The 20048-nt window shown below is 41.0% G+C and overlaps 1 protein-coding gene across 4 annotated transcripts in view; it reads left to right on the top strand.

Moving 5' to 3' along the window:
• Positions 1-20048, top strand: part of LOC6636004 (uncharacterized) — a 73512-nt gene that overhangs the window by 17341 nt on the left and 36123 nt on the right. For 3 of the 4 annotated variants that reach the window (XM_070207655.1, XM_070207657.1, XM_070207658.1), the window contains exon 3: positions 19107-19454. The exons of the other annotated variant lie outside the window; for it this stretch is intronic. In XM_070207655.1, coding sequence (XP_070063756.1) covers positions 19107-19454 — 348 coding nt within the window. The remainder of the gene's footprint in view (positions 1-19106; positions 19455-20048) is intronic. 4 annotated transcript variants of the gene reach the window in all.

Below are 20048 nucleotides of genomic sequence, written 5' to 3'. Positions count from 1 at the left end.
GTGTGTGTGTGTGTGTGTGTGTGTGTGTGTGTGTGTGTGTGCGTGTGTGTGTGCGTGTGTGCGTGTGCGTGTGTAATGGCAGTCACAATAAGCACGCAGCACGCAGCTGCTGCTGCCACGCCCAGTTGCCCTTCAATTGTTTTGGCTGGGGGCGCAACTTTGACGTTCAACTGGCAGCTTGGGGACGCAATTGTTGCTGCGTTTCTGGCTTAGTGTGTGGCACGTGGCCAGCAGCAGCAGCAGCAGCAGCAGCAGCAGCAGCTGCACTGACGCTGCACAGGACCCAATCAATTTCAATTGCTTCCCTCCAAAAATATTGTTTTATTTTTTTTTTTTTGGCTTTGTTTTTATTAATATTTCGTTTAAGGGTTTGTACGAGCGTCCGTTGGTTTGCTTAATTGCCCGGCACGAGACGCAGGTCACTTCAAAGCGCAATGTTGTCTCTCTGGTCCATTCACAAATCAATCACAGGCGACACTCACACACACACACACACACAGAGACATTGACACAGGTGGCAGCTATACAGAGTCTGCCACAGAGCGTGGCCACACGGAAAGGAAAATGAGAACAAAAACACAACCAAAAAGAAAAAAAGAAAGTATCTATCACATGAACTTCTGGGTGCTGGTTGGCTTTTATTTTGGTCGTCTCATCATCGATTTTTGCGTGTCGCTAACACAAAATAAAAGTAACACACGCCACTACACACTGTCAGGCACACACATACACACATACACACATACACACCAGCTTAGATATGGCACACGTTGGTAACGGTAATAAATCGCCATTGAAATTTCAACGCTCAATGCCCGAAACGTTGAGTTTTTGTAAGGTATGTTGCTGCTGCTTCTGCTGCTGGACAACACACACACACACACACACACAAACACACACACACACACACTCACACACACTATCATACACTCACACACAGGCGCATAATTGACACGAGTATCGAGCTAACTGGCGACTAAGGGCGACTATCCAAAAACACAACATATATCCGAATATAGGCAATCATTTTTGTTAAGTATTCGTATCTGTGCATAGAGCAGCTCGCATTTGTTGCTGTTGCTTTCGTTGCTGCTGTTACGTTTAACAGGTTACAAATTGTTTACAATTGAACGTGAACGTGAAACAATTGAGCAGGCGGGACTGGTTGCCCAGCACCAAGGACTCTGTGCTTCTTGTGCCCGTTTGGCAGTTTTGTTAACTCAAGTGTAATCTGTCTTGTATGGAATTGATTTACTCTTGTTCCTCTTAGGTTTCCTTTTTAAGACGCACAAAATACTTTCGGTATTTGATTGAGTTCACACAATGGAATTGTTCGTTGCTTTTTGCTACCCCTGTGGTCGCGGCTTTCTTTTGTTTTGCACACTAATTAAAATGTAGAAATTTAATTAACTTTTCTGACTTGTGCAATGTTATCTTAAGCACCGCCAGATGTTATTCCAAGCTATGTTAATGCTTATGTTATGTAAATGCAACCTTTAACATATTCTTAATACAAACGCAGCCATATGTTAAGTTGCAAACAGTTATGTTTAGCTATCATAACATTTTATTAAGTTATGTAAACTCATGACAGTTAAATAGTTGTTAACATAACATAACACAGCATATAAAATGTTAAGTTTTGCGCTATGTTAAGCAGCTTTGTCTCATATTTTGTTAAGATATGATCAGCAGTATTTTGTTTTAGGCTATTTGCCCAGGTTGTTTGCCACATGCTATAAATCAAAGACAAATCTCAGTTGTCTTAGAAATGTGTGAATGGGCTTATATTAGAGCAGCATAGAAGAAGAAATATAATGCCAACCTAATTGAGTCTGTGTGTGTGTGTGCGCGTGTGTGTGTGTACGCACAACTTGCTTAAGTCCAGAAACTGGCATCACTTAACGCCACACATAACTTGAGCTTGTTTACTTGCTTAGCTACCAATTTGATAACTTAACAGCTCAACAGCTTAACAGCTTCTTAGCAAGCGTCTCAAAGTGCGATTCATATAAATCGCCTCAGTATTTTACGTTGGCTGCTTGCAACAGCTGCCGCAGCGCTGAAATACTTTTGACTGCTTAACGGGGTCATTAATTTTCTTGTTTAATGTGCAGCGATTTTTTTTGTATGCAACAGTTTTCCTTCAAGAAGGGGCTCACACACTCACACACACACACACACGCTCGCATGGACACATATAAGAAATGTATTGATCGATATCGATTGAGAAGGCCAACTGCGTGCTGCGTGTCGCCAACTGCGTAAAAGCAGAAGCTAAAACAACAACAGCGGCTTCAACAATGGCTAAAGCAACCAGAAAAACACGAACACACACACACACACACACACTCGCACACACACACGCACAACAATTGATGTCTGACGAGTGACATTTCACAAAAGACACGCAGCAGCAGTTGCAGTCGAAGAGCAAAATGCAACAAATGTTTTTTATTTGCCTCCATTTGAACGCCCCACCCCACGCACACACACGCACACACACGCACACACACTCCACAGCCCCCTCCGTTTGACTCAATGTCAGCTGCAGCTGTTGGCTTATCCGTCGTGCAAGCGATTTCCGTTTCCGTCGCCCATTGTTGCTGCTCGTCCATTGTTTGCTGGCCCGAGGCAAAGAACTGTTACTGAAATGCGTGGCAAGTGCAGCAGTAACAGCAGCTAACACATTTCCAAAGCAAATGGGCCAACGGCAAGGGGTTGAGAACGGGTTCTAGCCAGTATGTTGGCCTGGCCACAATAAACTTCAGCTTCCTGTGGCGCTGTCTTTGTAGCCCTTGGTTACCTTTCATGCTTGACTTTGGCTAACATGTGACCATCAGCTCAGTGGGTGACCAGCCGCTCCTTGAGCCAATCTCGCATTCTCCCATTTTACAGCTGGTCGGATTATGTTTCATATTCCATTTGGCACCTCTTCGGCCGCCTGCCACCCAACCTCTCTGCCCATGGTAAATGGCATTCATGCGCTCTGTGTACTGGCGCAAATATTTCGTCAAAGCCATAAATCTATTCAAACTTCAGGCTAAAGAGTTGCAACCATTTCTGTTGTTGTCCCGTTTTGTGAGCTGCTATGTCCCTCCGAGGTCCCAAATAGATTATTACCATAGTGCCATATTGTCTGCCTGAGTCAGGTGCTCCGCTTAGCGGAGCTTAGGATTTGAATGCATTTTCATGTGCATATGGATTGACAGCACAGCGAATATTGGTATATTCACACATCAAACAGCTTTGATTTTGAGTTCGAGCGAGATATTTATAAACAATGAAATGTTGCTTGTGCTAGAATTGAAATTTTCAACCGATCTTTCTGTATTCATACACGAGCCCATGATTCAAGCCCGGATCCGCATTCTTCAGTAGAACTTTGACCATTGGGCCGTGTGGCAAATTAATTAAGCTGTTTGTTAAGACAACTTTGTGGGGCTTACCGACAAACTTTCTGGCAGCAATTATTATCTAGTGAAACACACGAATTATGTTTGGAATACACTTTTAGTAAAGCAGCTTGCTTCTTCCATTCACACACACACACACACACACAGTCAATTGGGAGTTTATTTCAAGTACTTTGCACTGCTGGGAAATTTCTGCGTAGAGCAAGTTTCATCTAGCTTATATACTTAAAATGCTTCAGGTCGCATAAAAAAAGCTCCACTCGAAAAGTTGTTGAATGCTTCTTGAGCCCAAATTTCCACAAATTTGTGCCATTTCAACAAAAGGCCGCAGTTTGAAAGTCAACTTACGCTCATTAATGCCCCAAATTGACTTGCATTTCATTTGTGATACCTTAAACCGACCACACAGCCTTGAACTCAGCTTTGGGCTTAAACAATACCCAAAAATGTAAATGAAACAATTGCAAGACGAAGAAATTGCGGTCTTAATTTGATCTCTTGCCAAAATTAGCCGCCGCCAATTAGATAAATTCAAAGTTAAAAAGCCAAAAGTTATTTATGCCTTGGGCTCGATTCGCAAAATGTCAACAAATTGAAAATTTAAGCCAAATGCTTCTTGAATGTGATACGGTGCGATTCGGTTCGGTTCGGCTTTCGGTTTTCGGTTTTCGGTTCAAGCTACTGCCGCGCTTAATATATTGGAGTTAAAGAGCATTTAAACATTGCTTTCAAATTAGCCTTCCCTTTCTCTCTCTCTCTCTCTCTCTCTCTTATATTTGGGCAACAAATTGATGATAGGCACAAACCACGGCTGAATCAATTGCCAGTGATTGCCGTGTGGTTGCGGCTATTGTTGTGGCCCTTGTTGCGGTTTCCTGTTGTTGCCCAAATAGTTGTTGAGCGACTCTAGGCCGAAGTTGATGGGCGCGTAACTTTATTAATTTGTTATCCTGTCACTTTTCGCTTTCGCATTGCGTTTCATTAAACAACTGCTGCAGCCTTTTGCCCAACGCTAAGGGCACGTATTTAAGTCCAAACGCTGCCCAACACTGGTTTGTTGCTTTTCTTGCTGCTGTTGCTGCAGACCACAGAAATTAATTACCAGATTAAGGCAACTTCATTGGCTACAGGCCACAGGCCACAGGCCACAGTCCCAGCACCATCACCTCTCTCTCTCTCTCTCTCTCTCTATATGTATTTTTTGCCCACTCTGATCAGACTATCTCTTTTTAGCGTGTTTGTCTTCTTCCTCACTTAGTTATTTTCACATCTCTGTTGCTTGTGTTTTTATTATTAACATTTAATGAGAAAAGGTCACGCACACAACGCCGAGAGTTGGATTCATGGCAATGCCAGCTGCCTCCCGCCAGTGTTGGCAACTATCGAAAGGTTTCGTTGGGGTGTTTGGCTCTGGTTTGGCAATTTCAAGTGGCTGCCGCTGCTAAATTAAGTGCCGAACTTAAATAACTCGAATTAAACATTAATAGGATACTTAAAAGTTTTCGTTTTCGTTTCATTTCATTTTATTTTGCTGCGTTTCGTTTTCATTTTCATTTTCGTTTTGTTTTTGTTTTTGTTTTGTTTCGCTTTCGCCTTAGACTACAGTTTGTTTTATTATTAGATCCCATTTATTCAGCCCCCTTGCTGCCCCTCTTGAGCCTGTGGCCAATTTTGTTGCGTTGGCGTCACTCGGGGAATTGTTGCCTCAGTTGGAAATGGATCTCTTGCCCCTCGACCTGTGTCCCCTACACGCATTTCATATTTCTATTTCAACGTGTCGTCAATAGCTGGGCGAGCGGCAAACACAGAATCCCAAACTCAGAAACTACACCCCACAAATCCTGGCACTGAATGTGAAATTGCACGACTGGCAGATACTAGTCTCTGTCTGCTTAATCGTTAGTTTACTCGCTTGTTAAGTGCTTCACATGCATGTTAAAATGGCAGCGTTGCCACTTTGCATGTCAATGTCTTAAGACCGCATCGCTATGCAGATAATGAGAATGGAGATGTAACATGCAATTTGACATGAACTTTACAAGGCACATGTGAGAAAGGCAATATAGCTATTTGATAAATTGGGGGAATGAAGGCTCTTCCTCTTTCTCTTTGTCTTAATGAACAGTTGCTACATTTCGTAGCTTGTAAACAAACGAAGAGAATGAGAATGGGAAGATAACATTAACTTAACATACATGCGTAAAAGGTGCTAATTGGAGTTGATATTTACTGCAGTATAGATATGGCATACCATTTTCATTTGTCTTCCATCATACAGGGTATCAAAAGGGAAATTCACTAAAACGTCTATTAATTATTTCTTTAGTGAGGGCGCTCGCTCAAAGAGTCAACTGTGTTAACTGGGCTAATGAACAGTTGCTACATTTTGTAACATCCTTTGCAGCGTCCTAAATTGTTCTTAGCCACGTTCCTGTCGCTATTTTAGCCATTTGCGCCATTTCCTTAGTTGTTGCCAGGTTCAGCTCACTGTCATCCCGAGTCTCCACCTTATCTATCTCAGTCACTGTCTCGACAAAACAGCTTGTAATTGCCCTCGGGTAAGTTCTCTCTGTATGTGTGTGTATGTGTGTGTGTGCGAGCGAGCAGGGGGGCGGGCTCATTGTCTTTGACTTCATGGAAGGGCCAAAAATGATTATGCAAAATGTTTGAAAAGCTGTAAAGCGTCCGCCATACACGAATACAATAAAAAGGCTAACAAGTGGCACACTAACAGCAAAATATGAGTTGGAGATGCGGGTCAGGACTTGCGGCTGGTTGCCGTAGCTATTTCATCTGGGATTTTTCTATTCGTTTCTATACCCTAAATCCAATAAAAGGGTATGCTCGTTATGTGCAAGCGTATGTAACAGGCAGCGCAAGTCATTTGCGACTGCATAAGGTATATATATTACTTCACTTTTTAAAAGCCCAAACTTTAAATTGAAATTGAATTGTTCGGGGCAGAGAACTGCGCTTCGGTGACCGGAAAAATATCAAAAAGATTCAACTCTATTTCAGTTTATGAGGAATACATTTTCCATGCACAAAATGTGGCAATGTGGAATGAAAAAGATAAGCTTATTGTTTGTTCGGGGTATCTTCTAGTCGAGTCATCTCGACGAGAGTAGACTTGATATTTTTGTTGTTGTCGCATAATCATATTGTAATTAAATTCAAAGTGCGCTTAATTATGAGCGCCGTCACAGAGCTCCAGGGAAATAATAAGTAACCAGCACACACACACACACAAACACAAACACACATACACGAATACACACCCACGCACACACTGCTCCCTGAAGTACAAGCTGTGTCAGTCCTTGGCCTGGCAACGTATTCGCTTCCTATTGGTTCTCCGCTTTGGCCTTTGTCGATGATTATATTAGACACTTGTTGTTGTTCTTTTCGACTCTTATTTTGAGTTTATCTGAGCGAAAGTCGAGAGAGTCACTCAGGAAATGATGGACAAGCGGACAGTTGGACAGTTGTTCAGACAGACAGGTAACCCGCTCACAAAGTGTACGTAGAGCATATTGCTTTTGTTGTCTGTTTGCCCGTATAAACGAAATTTCGAAACTGAGAAAAACAAATAGAGGCTATACGAGCTATGCGTGTTATACTTGTGTGTATCAATCTGCTGATAAACACGAGCAAAGCTCGAATAGCTCCAGTTTGTCAATCTTAATTGGGCTTAAGCCGAGTCCGATTGAGCCCGGAATTCGTATACTTATATTAACGATGAGCCGAGCTTTATGCTGAACCTGTAGCTGATCCTATTTAACACCAAGCTTGTGACTAAATGTGTGTAGATGACTTAAAGAAATCAAATTCGAACCCGATTTTAGACGCGGGAATCTATACCTTAGACAGCTTCAAGGAGTTCTTGGGCTGTTCTGGATATGGGCTCAAATCGGGAAAAACGTATTGCTCTGTACATTTTATCGGTTTAAATAATTAAATTTGAGTAAATGTTACAGAAAGACAACAACAACAACAACAACAACAGCTACAACAATTTTCGCCTTAAATCATAAATTATCCTGGCATTTTCAATGAAACTTTAGTTGTTGACTTTATTCGCCGTTTTGCACATAGTGCGTTTTATTTGATATGCTTTGTTATTTCAAAATCGTTTTTTACAAAATCAAATTTTTCGGTATTTCGCTTAATTTTTTGTTGTAGCTAACAGCATTTTAGTCAAAATAGGTTTTTGCATGTGTTTTCGATTGTATTTCTTTTTATTTTCAATTTCATCTTTATTCATATTAATTTTTATTCTTATGTAGCATTATTTGCTTCCTTTGGTTTTGTTATTATTTTGGTTCGCAAAAAAAGCATGTAAATTTCTATATTTTTTTGTTTGCACTTGTTTGCGCAATCGTATGTTTTTTTTTATCCCAGCTCAAGCTGAAGATGAAAATGCCAACGCGCAGCCGGGCCCACCTTCCGTGTGCGTGGCTTTTAATTTTAATTACTCGAAACAATGAGAGAAACTCGGCTTATGCTGGGTATGCATACGCCATAAAAATGGCTGAGTCCGCTTGTTTCCATTGTTGTCACGCTAAATTTCGCACACACATACACACTCATGGCAAATAAGTGAGTGTGTGTGTGTGTGTGCTTTATTTTCTGGTATATTTTTGCATTTGTGTGCGACTTTCTTGACTTGCTCGAAACACGCTCGACGTCTGCCTGTCACAATGGCAATATGCAAATGCTATTGTGAACTGCGCGTTAACCCCCTCAGCTCCTCAGCCACCAGGCATAACCTCCTCCATCCCATCCCCCTTCTTCACCAGCGCCCGCTTAAGCGCGTCATTCTACCCTTTGCGCGTATCGTTTACTTGGCTGTACAATGCGACGTATGCGTAACTTTTTAATTTATATTTAAATGTTACCACGTTGCGTAACAGATTCAGTTAGGACAAAGTTTTGCAATGTCATTTATGACATTTAACCCCCGGCCCCGCAGCCATGATGCCGCAATGGCATCCAAGGGGCACACGCTGAGTCTGAGACTGAGAGCGAGACACGGGCAAAAATAAGCAAATAGGCTTCCAAGGCGGAACGGTGGACAGCTGGACAGCTCACAGATGCCTGCGATGTGTGTGTGTGTGTGTGTGTGTGTGTGTATATGTGCGCTTAATGGCTGCACATAAAAACGTTGCCTAGAGCCTAAAATATGCTAAACATATCAATAAAAACCAAACAATGACGCAGCACCGAGCCCAAAGGCGCCCCATAAAAGCCGTAGCAAGGCGGCCCAGCTGGAGGAGCAAGGCCCATGACAGGCTGACAGCCGCCGCCTGCTTGAATTGTTTTTAAAGGATCTGAAAAGGGGGAAGGAGTCACTGCATGGGGGAGGTAGGGTAGGGGTGGCCGAACAGTGCAAACAGCTTAAGTGACACCCAACGATGCCAAAAAGACGGCTGCCTTTTGCCTCGCCCGAGACTCCTATGGCAGCTGCTGCATTTTTGAGTGTATCCGGTTGTGTGTGTGTGTGGGTGTGTATGTCTATGTGTATTTATAGGGTCTTGTAGCTGCTCTCGCTGCTGGCGCCTGCATGTAAATAAACACATCTGGCAAGTGACACTTCAGGCAGGCATGCATGCAGCGCAGTTTGTTTGTGTGTGTGTTTTGTCTTTGTGAGCGTGTGTGCGGTTGGTTGTTGTTGTTGCTTATTTCTTGGCATCCCAAATGCTTCACACTTAAACCAACAGCAGCAACAACAAGTGAGAACAGCCAGCTGAAGCCCGGCCAGCAGCCACGCTCGCATCCTCAGTGCTCAGAGCTCAGAGCTTGCGTCGCCTTCAAGTGGTTGCGTGCCGTGCAAATGTTTAAATTGGCTTTGGCACATTCATGTTTTATCCTTGGTGGCCAGAATGCGGCTTGCGGATGCGGTACGTGGCTGGCGGTGTTGGGGGCAATAATGCGCTTTTCATTAAGCCAAGGCTTAAACTAAGTGTCTCAGAGAGGCAGTGCAACTTCTTATGCCTCATTAAAAGTGATTGTCAAAGGCTATTATAGTGATATGCAAGCTAAATAAGATAGTCTTAATCCAATTAAGTGTATATGTTGCTAGCCAATTTTAAATTGAGCCAGCATCTCTAGTTGAGCTCTCGTCAGCCAATCATTCAACCAATCAGTTGGTTGAGCAATCAGTCAGTCAGTCAGTCATTCAATCAGTCAGCCAGTCAGTCAGTAAGTTACTCAATCAGTCAGTCAATCAGTCAGTCAGTCAGTCCGTTAGTCTGTCAGTCAATCAGTCAATCGGTCAATCAGTCAGTCAGCTAGTCAGTCACTCAGTCAGTTGGTCCGTCTGTCATTCAGTCACTTAGTCAGTCATTCCGTCCGTCAGTCAGTCAATCAGTCGGTCAGCCAGTCAGTCAGCTAGTCAGACACTCAATCAGTCAGTCAATCAGTCAATCGGTCAATCAGTCAGTCAGTCACTTAGTCAGTCGGTCCGTCTGTCAGTCAGTCAGTCAGTCAGTCAGTCAGTTAGTCCGTCAGTCAGTCAATCAGTTAGTCAGCTAGTCAGTCACTCAGTCGTTTAGTCAGCAGCTAATCAGCCAGTCAGTCAATCAGTAAGTCTGCTTTTGCCTCTATACAGGGTATCCCCTTCTCAATCACACATGACTTGTGCGTGTTTAATCTTCATGTTTTTTCATTGGAATCCCTGTCAAAACTACTCAGCGCAGTTGGTATATCAAATGGCTTATTGAATTAGCCTCGTATATCAGCTGCTTACAATTAGACGTCGGCAAACACGTCACAACGGGCGCAAGCCGAATGCTTAAGTGCCACCATGATTGATGTACTGACAGCCAAAAAGGAGCGAATGTAGTACTAAATATATATTTTCAATCGCAACATGAAAAATTTGGGAAGCTCGAAAGCTGACAAGATGGAAAACTGGATTTACCAGAATATTGCTTTTTATTTTTATTTATTTTGTTTTTGTTCGTTGTGATTGAAAAGGCTAACGTTTAAGTGTGCTTAAGCATTGAGCATTTTCAGGGAGGCTTCCAAAAGTATATGAGTGTGCTGTTAACTTAATTAAATTCATTTACATTTCTCACATTAAAGAGCGTGCTGTTAACTTAATTACACGAATGTACAAAAGCGCTGATTTTGAGTAAGCGCCTTAAACGACGGCCCACTCTTAACGCAAACTGGCAATCTTTTTTATAAATGCCGAAATTTGTTTTTGATGGAAGCATCAATTAGCATTGGGTAAAGCAGTTTTACAGCAGTTTTAAAGTGCAGTACACAACATAAGAGAGGACTGTTATCTATCAGCTAAGCTGTTGATTATTTAACATTTTCTTAACATGACTTGCAGTATTTATCCTAAATCACTCACAAATTGTTAAACTTCTTTTAGTCATTCATTTATTTTGAATTTCTATGTATTTGCTGTTATTTATCTTTAAACTCATCTCAGTCTTACCTAATCCAAAGACAAAAGCTCATATACGCGCTACTTAACACTAGATGCTCATTTATTGCGCACATTTTTAGGGCACTTGGCGTTTAAGTACGCGGTCATTAAATGGACCTTTACGTGGGCTAATTTTATGACCGCATCGAGGCAACCGTCAGCACTGGAGCATGTGGTCATTGTTGCCGACTTTTCTTTTTTGCGACTAACGCAACAAGCCCCAATCCTTTTTTTTTTTCTGGCTGGGCCCAACAAGTTGGCCAAAATATTGTGTGAGGAGCCCAAGCGGCTGTCAAATGTGTCATAATATTGCGTGAGCGCATCATAAGCTGGACATGGTAGGAGATTTGATAAGCAGTGCCACGCCCACATTTCACCGCAGACTTTTGACGCACACACGTTGCGTATGCGCAATATGAAACATTTCAAGCAAATGCAAACATAAAATGTTAATAACACTTAATAATGCGTATTCACTGGAACGTGTGCGAGCTGCTCTGTGTGCGTCTGTAGCTGTATGTGTGTGTGCGTGTGTGTTCGGGTGTGTGTCATGCATATAAATATGATAATAATGTGTGCCCTGAGCCGTCGTTATGCCTTGGCGCTTGAAAAACCAAAGAGCGTGCACTAAAGTGGCCCTAAATCAGTGAATGAAATAATTCAAGTTCAGATCAAAGATACGAGCCGTGCTGTAAGAATAAAATACAGATTAGCTGCAGCAGCGAGAGGGCAACTTGAGACAAAGTTGAATAAGTGTAGCAGACTTCAAGGCGCACTTAAATTATGCATGAATCCGGTTTCTTGCAATCGCTCGCGTGTGTGTCCAAGTGTGTGTGTATGTGTGTGTGCGAGTCGGTCTTCAATTTGGATCACAGTTACAAAATCAATAGCAAGACCTGCACATCACACAACACACTCACTGCAAAGTGGCGGGTCAGCAAGACGAGATGCCCAGCTGCAGCCTTCTGTGCCCCGGCGCTGCCATTGCTAATTGGCAGCAAGACAGTCAGGTGGGTACGTCCACTGATGCAGAAAAATGTTCTTAGATATTTACGCTTCGCTTATTTGAGATAAGTTGAGACAAATACAAACACGAGGGTGCGCACGGCAGGGGGCAATTATGTGCCCGATTAGAGTTGGGATTGTCTTTTTCGTTGTCTGCTTTAATCCAAATTATTTACATTGAGCGGATCAATTGTCAAATGTTGCCAGGCAAATATACTCTGAAGCTCTTCATCGACAGTTAATTAAATTCAATATTTCACTTTTACTTTAATCCATTTGCTGAAAATTTTCAAAGTGCTGCTGAAACTTTTTTGTTTACAATTCAAACAGTCTTAAACACATTTTCGGAGTTGTTTCTTTTTTTTTCATATTTTTCTTCATGAAAGCTCACATGCACAAGCCACGCCTTCGTGCTGTATAACGGTTGTCAAGGATTAGTTGGGCGAAATTTTGGGCACAAACTAATATTCAAGGGTCTTTACGAAAAAAATTCATTGGAGACGTGTTTTATGGGCGAAGTTCACAAGTTTCATTCGATCCGCTTCAAACTTTTTTTCCAAGCTCTAAACGCGAACTTAATGAATACGTGTTTCAACGATTTTGGAACTTTTGCCATGTTCTCCGTTTTTTATAAATATATACATATATATACATATTTATATATGTGTCAAGGCAAGCCAACAGAATTACCTATGTTGACCAACCACTTGTAAGTAACTTAAAGTTTTACGGCATTTTAACCCACAATTTTGTATAGTCAGTTTGGCCCTAAATAGGTAGAAAAATTCGTTGAGCCGGAGCTACAGCTCCCAAGCTACGCACAGGCACATTCATAGTAAATGATTTTGGGCAGCTCTCGTTGTATTTACATCTTTTACGCAGTCTCCATTGGCATAAGTTAATTTAGTTTGCGTTGGGATTCAAAGCAAAAAAAACTGCAAAAAACAGAGCGCCTACTAAACTGAAATCAACACAGTCACACACACACACACACAGAATAGAATACGCAAAAAAAAAAAAAAAACTTACACCCAAGTAATGTCTAAAGCCCAAAGAGAATTGGCCAAACGGCAGGCCCGCTGTGTTACTTTATTTATATCGCCTTTTTTTTCTGCCTCGCTCGTTCTTTTTATTTTTATACCCTGTAATCATAAAATGCGTAACAATTGCATATAACAGGCAACATTTATTTATTTTTTTTTTTTTTAAACCCATTTTCTGATTCTATCAAATATTTGTTCTCTAGATTTGAAATGTTCGCGTTGCTAAAACGGACTTGGCACATGCAGCTGCGCTTTTCTCGTCCATCAAATCAAACATTTTTGGTACACAATATTGATATATGTGGCATATGATTGCTAAATGCCTCGCTTCGAGTATTAAAACATGTGTGCAGAATATATTTAACTGGGGCTGCAATTCAGCTCTGAGCCGAATCGTTTCGCATGCGAAATTTCGTTTTGATTAATAAGAAAACAAGTTTTGAAGGAAGTGCTTAGCTAGGCATGCGAAACGAAATGTCGAGCCATCGTGTTGGTTCAAATCGCAGTTATTTTGAGCTTGCTTAGGGTATCTGCCAGTCGAATGCTTTAGACTTTCACGCTTTAACATGCATTTTGCTTTTGGTTAAAAACAAACATAACACACAACGCAAAACAAACACACTTCCGCTACACACGCACAAACAGAGAGAGAGAGAGACGTAGCTAACACACTTGTATGCAAATATGAAAAGTTCAAAGCACACCCACTTAACGTGCTCAAACACACAAACAAACACACACACACAGACACACAGATACACACCCATATAGACATAGGCAGCTACGGCACACATGGCGGCTACTTGATGTTATTTTCAATTGCTGCGCCTGCTCGCTAGTCCATGCTGCCCCCCTACAGCGCGCAGCAGCTTTGATTAAGCGACCACTAAGCTGTTAACAGTGTGACCAGAAAAGGCACAGGGGGGGGGACAGGCATATGCCTAGGGGGGACAGACACAGTGTGCGGTTGGCTATCAGCGGCAAAAACAAAACAAGCCAAACGGAATTAGCTGTATTGTATGCGGTGCGCAATAAATGTTAACTTTGTTAATTCTATTAAATATTTTTGTGACATTTTGTGGCTGGTTCTACTCTTTACATATCCCCTATGTACGCTAGGGTGTGCGTGTGGGTTCGTGGTTATGTAACCACAGCAGCCAACGTGCCGTATGAGCAATGTTGTCTGCATAAAACTGTTGCCAAGCTCTTTGCGGCAGCTGCGTTGTCTAACCCAAAAAACTTGGTCTCCAAATGTCTTGAGACGCACACACACACACACACACACACACACACACATGCTCACAACTTGATACACTTGTGTACACATTTGCGGCTCATTTGATCGCTGCGCTTGGCCAATTGGCGGGCGGCTGCTGCCGTTGGGGGCGGGGCAGACTTTGCCTGCAAATATTTGCCAAAATGTTTGCTAATTTGACTCAAGTTCCTTTTCCTGTGTACGTGTTTCTCTTGCTGTCTCTCTCTCTCTCCTCCCTCTCCCTCTCTCTATCTCTTTCTCTCTCTCTCTCTAACTCTCCCTCTCTCTCACTCGTGCCCATAAAAGTTGCCAACAAGCAGCGCAAAGCAAACGCAAATCAAAGATGTCCCCAGCCTCAGTACTGTATTCCACTTTTCCCGCTGTGTTGCTCTTCTTCAGGTTTGTCTTACATAATTAAAATGAACCAGCGCAGAGAACTTGCCACTTGCCAGTTGCCGCTTGCCACATAAATGTTGCCAACTCAACACAGCCGCAACGCAACGCTGTCACATCTAATCTTCAACTAAGTTTCGATTCAGATATATTTATCAAAGGCCATGCGCCAAATCAGTTCCAATCAGTTCCAGGAAATAATTTCGAAGCATGGTCGCACAATAAACTTTTCCAAAATATGTTTTATTCACAAATCAATCAAATTTAATGGCAAATCAATACACTTGGCGAAACCGCCACAAAATTGTTGTACACAATTGCAATTGGTTTGCCATTGATCATGCTATTAAAGTCCGGCGTATACAAAATGAATTTGCCATGCAGTTGCATTGAATTCGCTTAAACAAATATTTTAAAGTTGCAAGTTTCAAAGTCCAATATCTTTGCGAAATTAAATAGCATAGTTACCCACATTTCTTTAGACAATATGAAATTGTTTCAACTTTGACAAATGGAAACTTCGAAGGTCTAAAAAACTTTCAAATTTTGTTCTTAGCATATTGAAATGTATTTGCTTTGATTCGGTACAATAAATTAAGGATTCATATTTATATATGTCTGATACAGTTGCCAATATGTTTGCCATTCATCATACGCATTTAGGTGGCGATGTAAGGGTTACACACGGATGGGGTCCTATGTGTGTGTTTAGGTACGCTTGAAGTAAGCTCTAGCCTAGTAAGTAAAACTTTTCTTTCTAATTTTGCTTGGAAATTGACATTACTGTCAGCAAATGTATGAGCTATTGCATAGGCCTAACGCTCGTGTGTGTGGGTGTGCGTGTATGTGGGTGTATGTGCGTGCGCGGGCTTGTGTGTGTGTGTGTGTGTGTGTCCGTGTGTGTGCAACATGTCGCCAGGGACTTCACTGGTAACAATTTTGGCATGTCAGCCACGTTTCTGACAAGTTACTTCCATTTTTGTGCGGCTCCCATTTGATTTATTAATAAGCAAAGTGTCACATGCACACACCTTGCACACACACGTACACACATGAAAAAACATGTATAAAACTGTATAAATACTTATATCATATATATATAAATATAATATACATATATATATATATATATATCAGTAGTATATGTAAGGGAGTAATTGATATCATATTGATTTGCAGTTTGGTAAGAAAACTTTTGTCGCATAATTAGGGTCGCAGCTCGCTAAGTTTTATCTATTGACCGACAGGTGGCGCTGCCTACAAAACTACCAGCCTTATCCTTACGCCCGTTTGACATGAGACACCCCTTGGGCTGGGCCTTATTAAACGGGGTGGGCTGCGGTGCTGTTATAGCGATTGAGACCAGCAGAATTCAATATAAAACGACAAGCTGCAATAAAGTTTTGCACTTGGTTGCCAGGTTTGCTTTGGGCCAGGTCCAGATCACGTCCATAAAAATCATTGAGTGAGTGAATATGGCAGTCAGGTCAGTCGGCAGGATTCTGATTAAAGCGCAATTGTGACAGCTCAGCTGCCAGGATGTTGTTGCTAGCCGTTTCAGTCCGACTTCCAGATGAGTTCGCCCACACACGCGTGTACACCACACACACACACACACACACACACACACGCACACAGGCAGTAATCATTCTTTTAATCAGTTTTTTTTTGTTGTTCTGCTCTGCGAGCTGGGGTTTGGTCTGCCCCTGGGCAAAAAACTCATTAAATTACAATAAAAACAAGAAAACACAAATAAATGCAACTTGCCAAAGATTAAATACCCTAACAGACGCATTAACCATAAACTGAACGTGTCGCTGTTGCTCATCAGAAATGTTTTTATTCTGCTTAGACATTTAGCTTGTAGCTCTTAATTTTTCTATTTTATTATATTTAATACTCGGTTTGACTAACGACTGATCGTAATTCGACTGACAGTAATTAAGTTAATTAATTAACAAATGAACATATTTAAATACTTGCAACAACTCAATCGCCTGCTGATTCTTGTTATAATTAGGAGCTATATGATATAGTAGGTTTGACTCATCGGAATTACGTAAGGATCAAGAATTTATATAGTTTAGATGTCTGTGGAGATGTATTTTTCAATGCGACAAACTGTTGAAGGGAATTTATAATACCCAGGGCAAGGGTATTATAAAACTAATAACATCAGGATAAGAAAAACCTCTCACAGACCACATACACACGCGCGCGCACACACACACACACACACACACACACACACACACAAACACACACACACAGCCGCAGACATTACACATTATCTTGATAGCAGGAAACGCACATGAACAATTCAAAAGCGTCGCACAAATAAATGACATATTGCTCAAAACTTAACAACAACAACAGCAACAAAATCAACAACAGGAACAATTATAACAACAGGAACAACAGCAGCAACAACACTTGCCAGCGTGTAAACAAAAATTCAATAAGCGAGCGAAAATGTATTTTAAGTGTAAATTATTTTGATTGCTGCCACTGTCAGTTGCTCTTATTTTTATGCGCCGCGTGTTTATTTTAGTCCTTATGAATTTTTCTGAAGGCAACAACAAAAACATTAACAACAACTGCAGCAATGAAATAATTAAAATACTATCGTAATTGCAACTGAGAAAGGTAAATAATTGCAAATTTACCTTGAGAAATTCTCAAACTTCTTTGAAACTTTTGTTAATGTTAAAAATATACCCACACAGCCTAACATTAGCAGAAGCTGGCGTTAAGCGTGCTCGACTAGGGCATACCATGTATCCAGTCAATGAATTATTAAAACAATTGTTTCGCTTTCTTTAAAATTTATATAAATATTTGGTATGTTATTTGTAGCGCAGTTTTTATGACCCAAAAGTCAAATTTGTAGTTAAAATCAGCGGAGTCGAGAAATATTCTTTAACTCTTCTTGTTTGCTTTTTTTTTTTAATCGCAATTTTCTGATATAAATTAGCATTTGATTTTTGTATCAAATTGCATCAAAAAGGGAAGTCCTTGGTGGATGTCTTAGTAAGCTGTTCCGGTTCGAAATCTCGGTTCGATCTCACGATATTATATATATTTTAAATAAAGTGCAACTCTATGTACTGTTCTAGAGCTCCGTTTAACAGCTGTTATCTTTACATAATTGGCTTATGTAAACAGTTCCGGTAAGCTGCATAGCATATTTCTTATGTGTTCTAGCCGAAAGTTGTTTACCTTAAGCACTTTTAAATTTGGGCTTTTGCCAGAAAAAACTTTATAAGTTCCCTTAGTGGGACCAGTATCGAAAGCTGGACAGCTCCACTGTGCATACGTAAACCTTTATAATCAAATGGGATAGAAATGTTTTGCTCAGCTTGTACAAAACGCTGCTGAAATTGCATATAAACTGAACTAAAGATATTATAGCCTTGTCTGGCCTAAACTTCAACTGAATTGTATAAATATTCTAATTATGAACATAATCCTTGTATATGAACAAAGAACAGAATATTTTGAAAAATATTTGTGTTGCCTACTCTTTCGGACTGGTCACGTTGCAGCATGATAAATGTGGCAGCCACACATAATGTTAAATTAAATGTTTATAACGCTTCCAAGTCCAATAAAGTCCCCGTACACCCCGCTACCTCCCACCCATCAACACCTACTGCATGCAATTTCGAAATTTCCAATCTAAACAAACGCTGAGAGTCAAAGCGACTTTTTACGTCAACGCAAATATGTAAAAAAAAAAATGTCAACATTTGTGTACACCAACAGAGTAGAAGAGGAGAGCAGGTGAAGCGGGATGGAGGGGAGGTGGAGAGAAGCAGACACGTAGAGGAGTTGAGAAGTTAAAGCGAGGAGGCGTAAAAACAAAACGAACAGCAAAAGGCAGAAGAAAACCAGCCCAAAAGCCAGTGCGCGAAAGTTTTCATTTTACGAGGCATTAAAAAAGACCATAAAAACAGTTACATTGCCTGTCAACTAAATGCAAAAAAAAAAAAAAAAAAAACCGAAAAAAAAAAACGGAACAACAGAGTTCAGCAAAATGAAATAAAACTGCTCGAGCCAAACACGCACACTCATGTACATAAACAAACATGTGTACATACAAATATATATATATATATACATATATACACACATATATACAGTGACATATAAATTTGGAATTTGGACAAGTGACTTTTTTTTATTGAGCATTTGATTGCGGGGCAGCAAAAGAAATGCGCTGAAATCTAATAAGCAGAACGTGCGACAACCAAAAAAAAAAAAACAAAAAAAAAAAAACAAAAGAGAACGACAACGTGCATGCCCATATAAATATATCCATGTATAATGAATGTATCTCTCCATATACATATGTTTAGTAATATGTATTCAAGACGAAAGCAATTTTAGTTGTTCTAAACTCAAGCACACGCAGACGAATACAAACAAAATTGTGTGTAATTTGTGTGCCCGTTTACAACTCACCTCCAAACCCGCCTGCCGCTGCTGCTGCTGCTATTGATGATGATATTTTTATGACCACTGGACAAAACATACAACAATGTGATATGCAGCAACAGCAATGGCAACAACAATTGCAGATTACGCCGCCTCACGCATTTTATGGACCGATTGCCCCTCAGCTGTAAAATTCTCGCAGCAACACAGACCCAACAACAACAACAACAACAACATCAACAGCAACATCAACAGCAACAGCAACAACAACAATCGCCAGCACAACAATCAACATTATCGCTGCAGAGCCAGTCAACCATCCAGGTGAATGCCGATGCTGCTGCTGCCGCTGCTGCTGACAGCGAGAGTCTCTATCGGTCGGCCAGTTTTCAGAGTGAGGAGCTGTTGCTGCATATGGGCACGGGCCAGGTGCTGGCCGAAATGGAGCTGGCGAATGGACACAGGTAGTAGTCATTCATTAGAGCTATGCTCACACACACACACACACACACGCAAACACGCCCACTCAAAAACACACACAGGCACGCTCTGTTGGGCAAAGTGTGAGTGCCACAGGGCGTATACTTGATGCGAGTACTTAATGCATCATTAAGCAGGCTTCGCATAGCGCCTGCTAACTCAACGTTCAGTGTTCGACTTGTTGTCTTTAATATGGATAAATTCTTGATAAATAAGCATACACGCACATGCACACATAGATAGAGAGTTGTGGCCACTTGAAGCCAATTATCAAAGTATTCAATTATATGCATTTGCATTCACATTTAACCAGTTAATGTATTATATTTATGCAACACAATAGTCAATCGCCTTATGTATATTAATTATATTTGCTTAAACGCATTTCATTGGATTCGCTTTCAATTTGCAATTCAGTCAGCAGAGTTTAGCTAACTATAACTATGAAAATATCTAATTGAATCCTTGTTATAATCCATTAAGCTAACTGAATAATTGCGTTCGTGATTCCAGGAGTCTACTTTGAAGTCTGCTTGATAGCATATGACTGTAGACTACATAGACTAAACCCTAACAAC

This window comes from Drosophila virilis, chromosome X (genome assembly GCF_030788295.1).
Source record: "Drosophila virilis strain 15010-1051.87 chromosome X, Dvir_AGI_RSII-ME, whole genome shotgun sequence".
Taxonomy (NCBI): Eukaryota; Metazoa; Arthropoda; class Insecta; order Diptera; family Drosophilidae; genus Drosophila; species Drosophila virilis.
The sequence above is the reverse complement of the archived record's forward strand: the minus strand, read 5'-3'. Positions and strand labels throughout refer to the sequence as shown.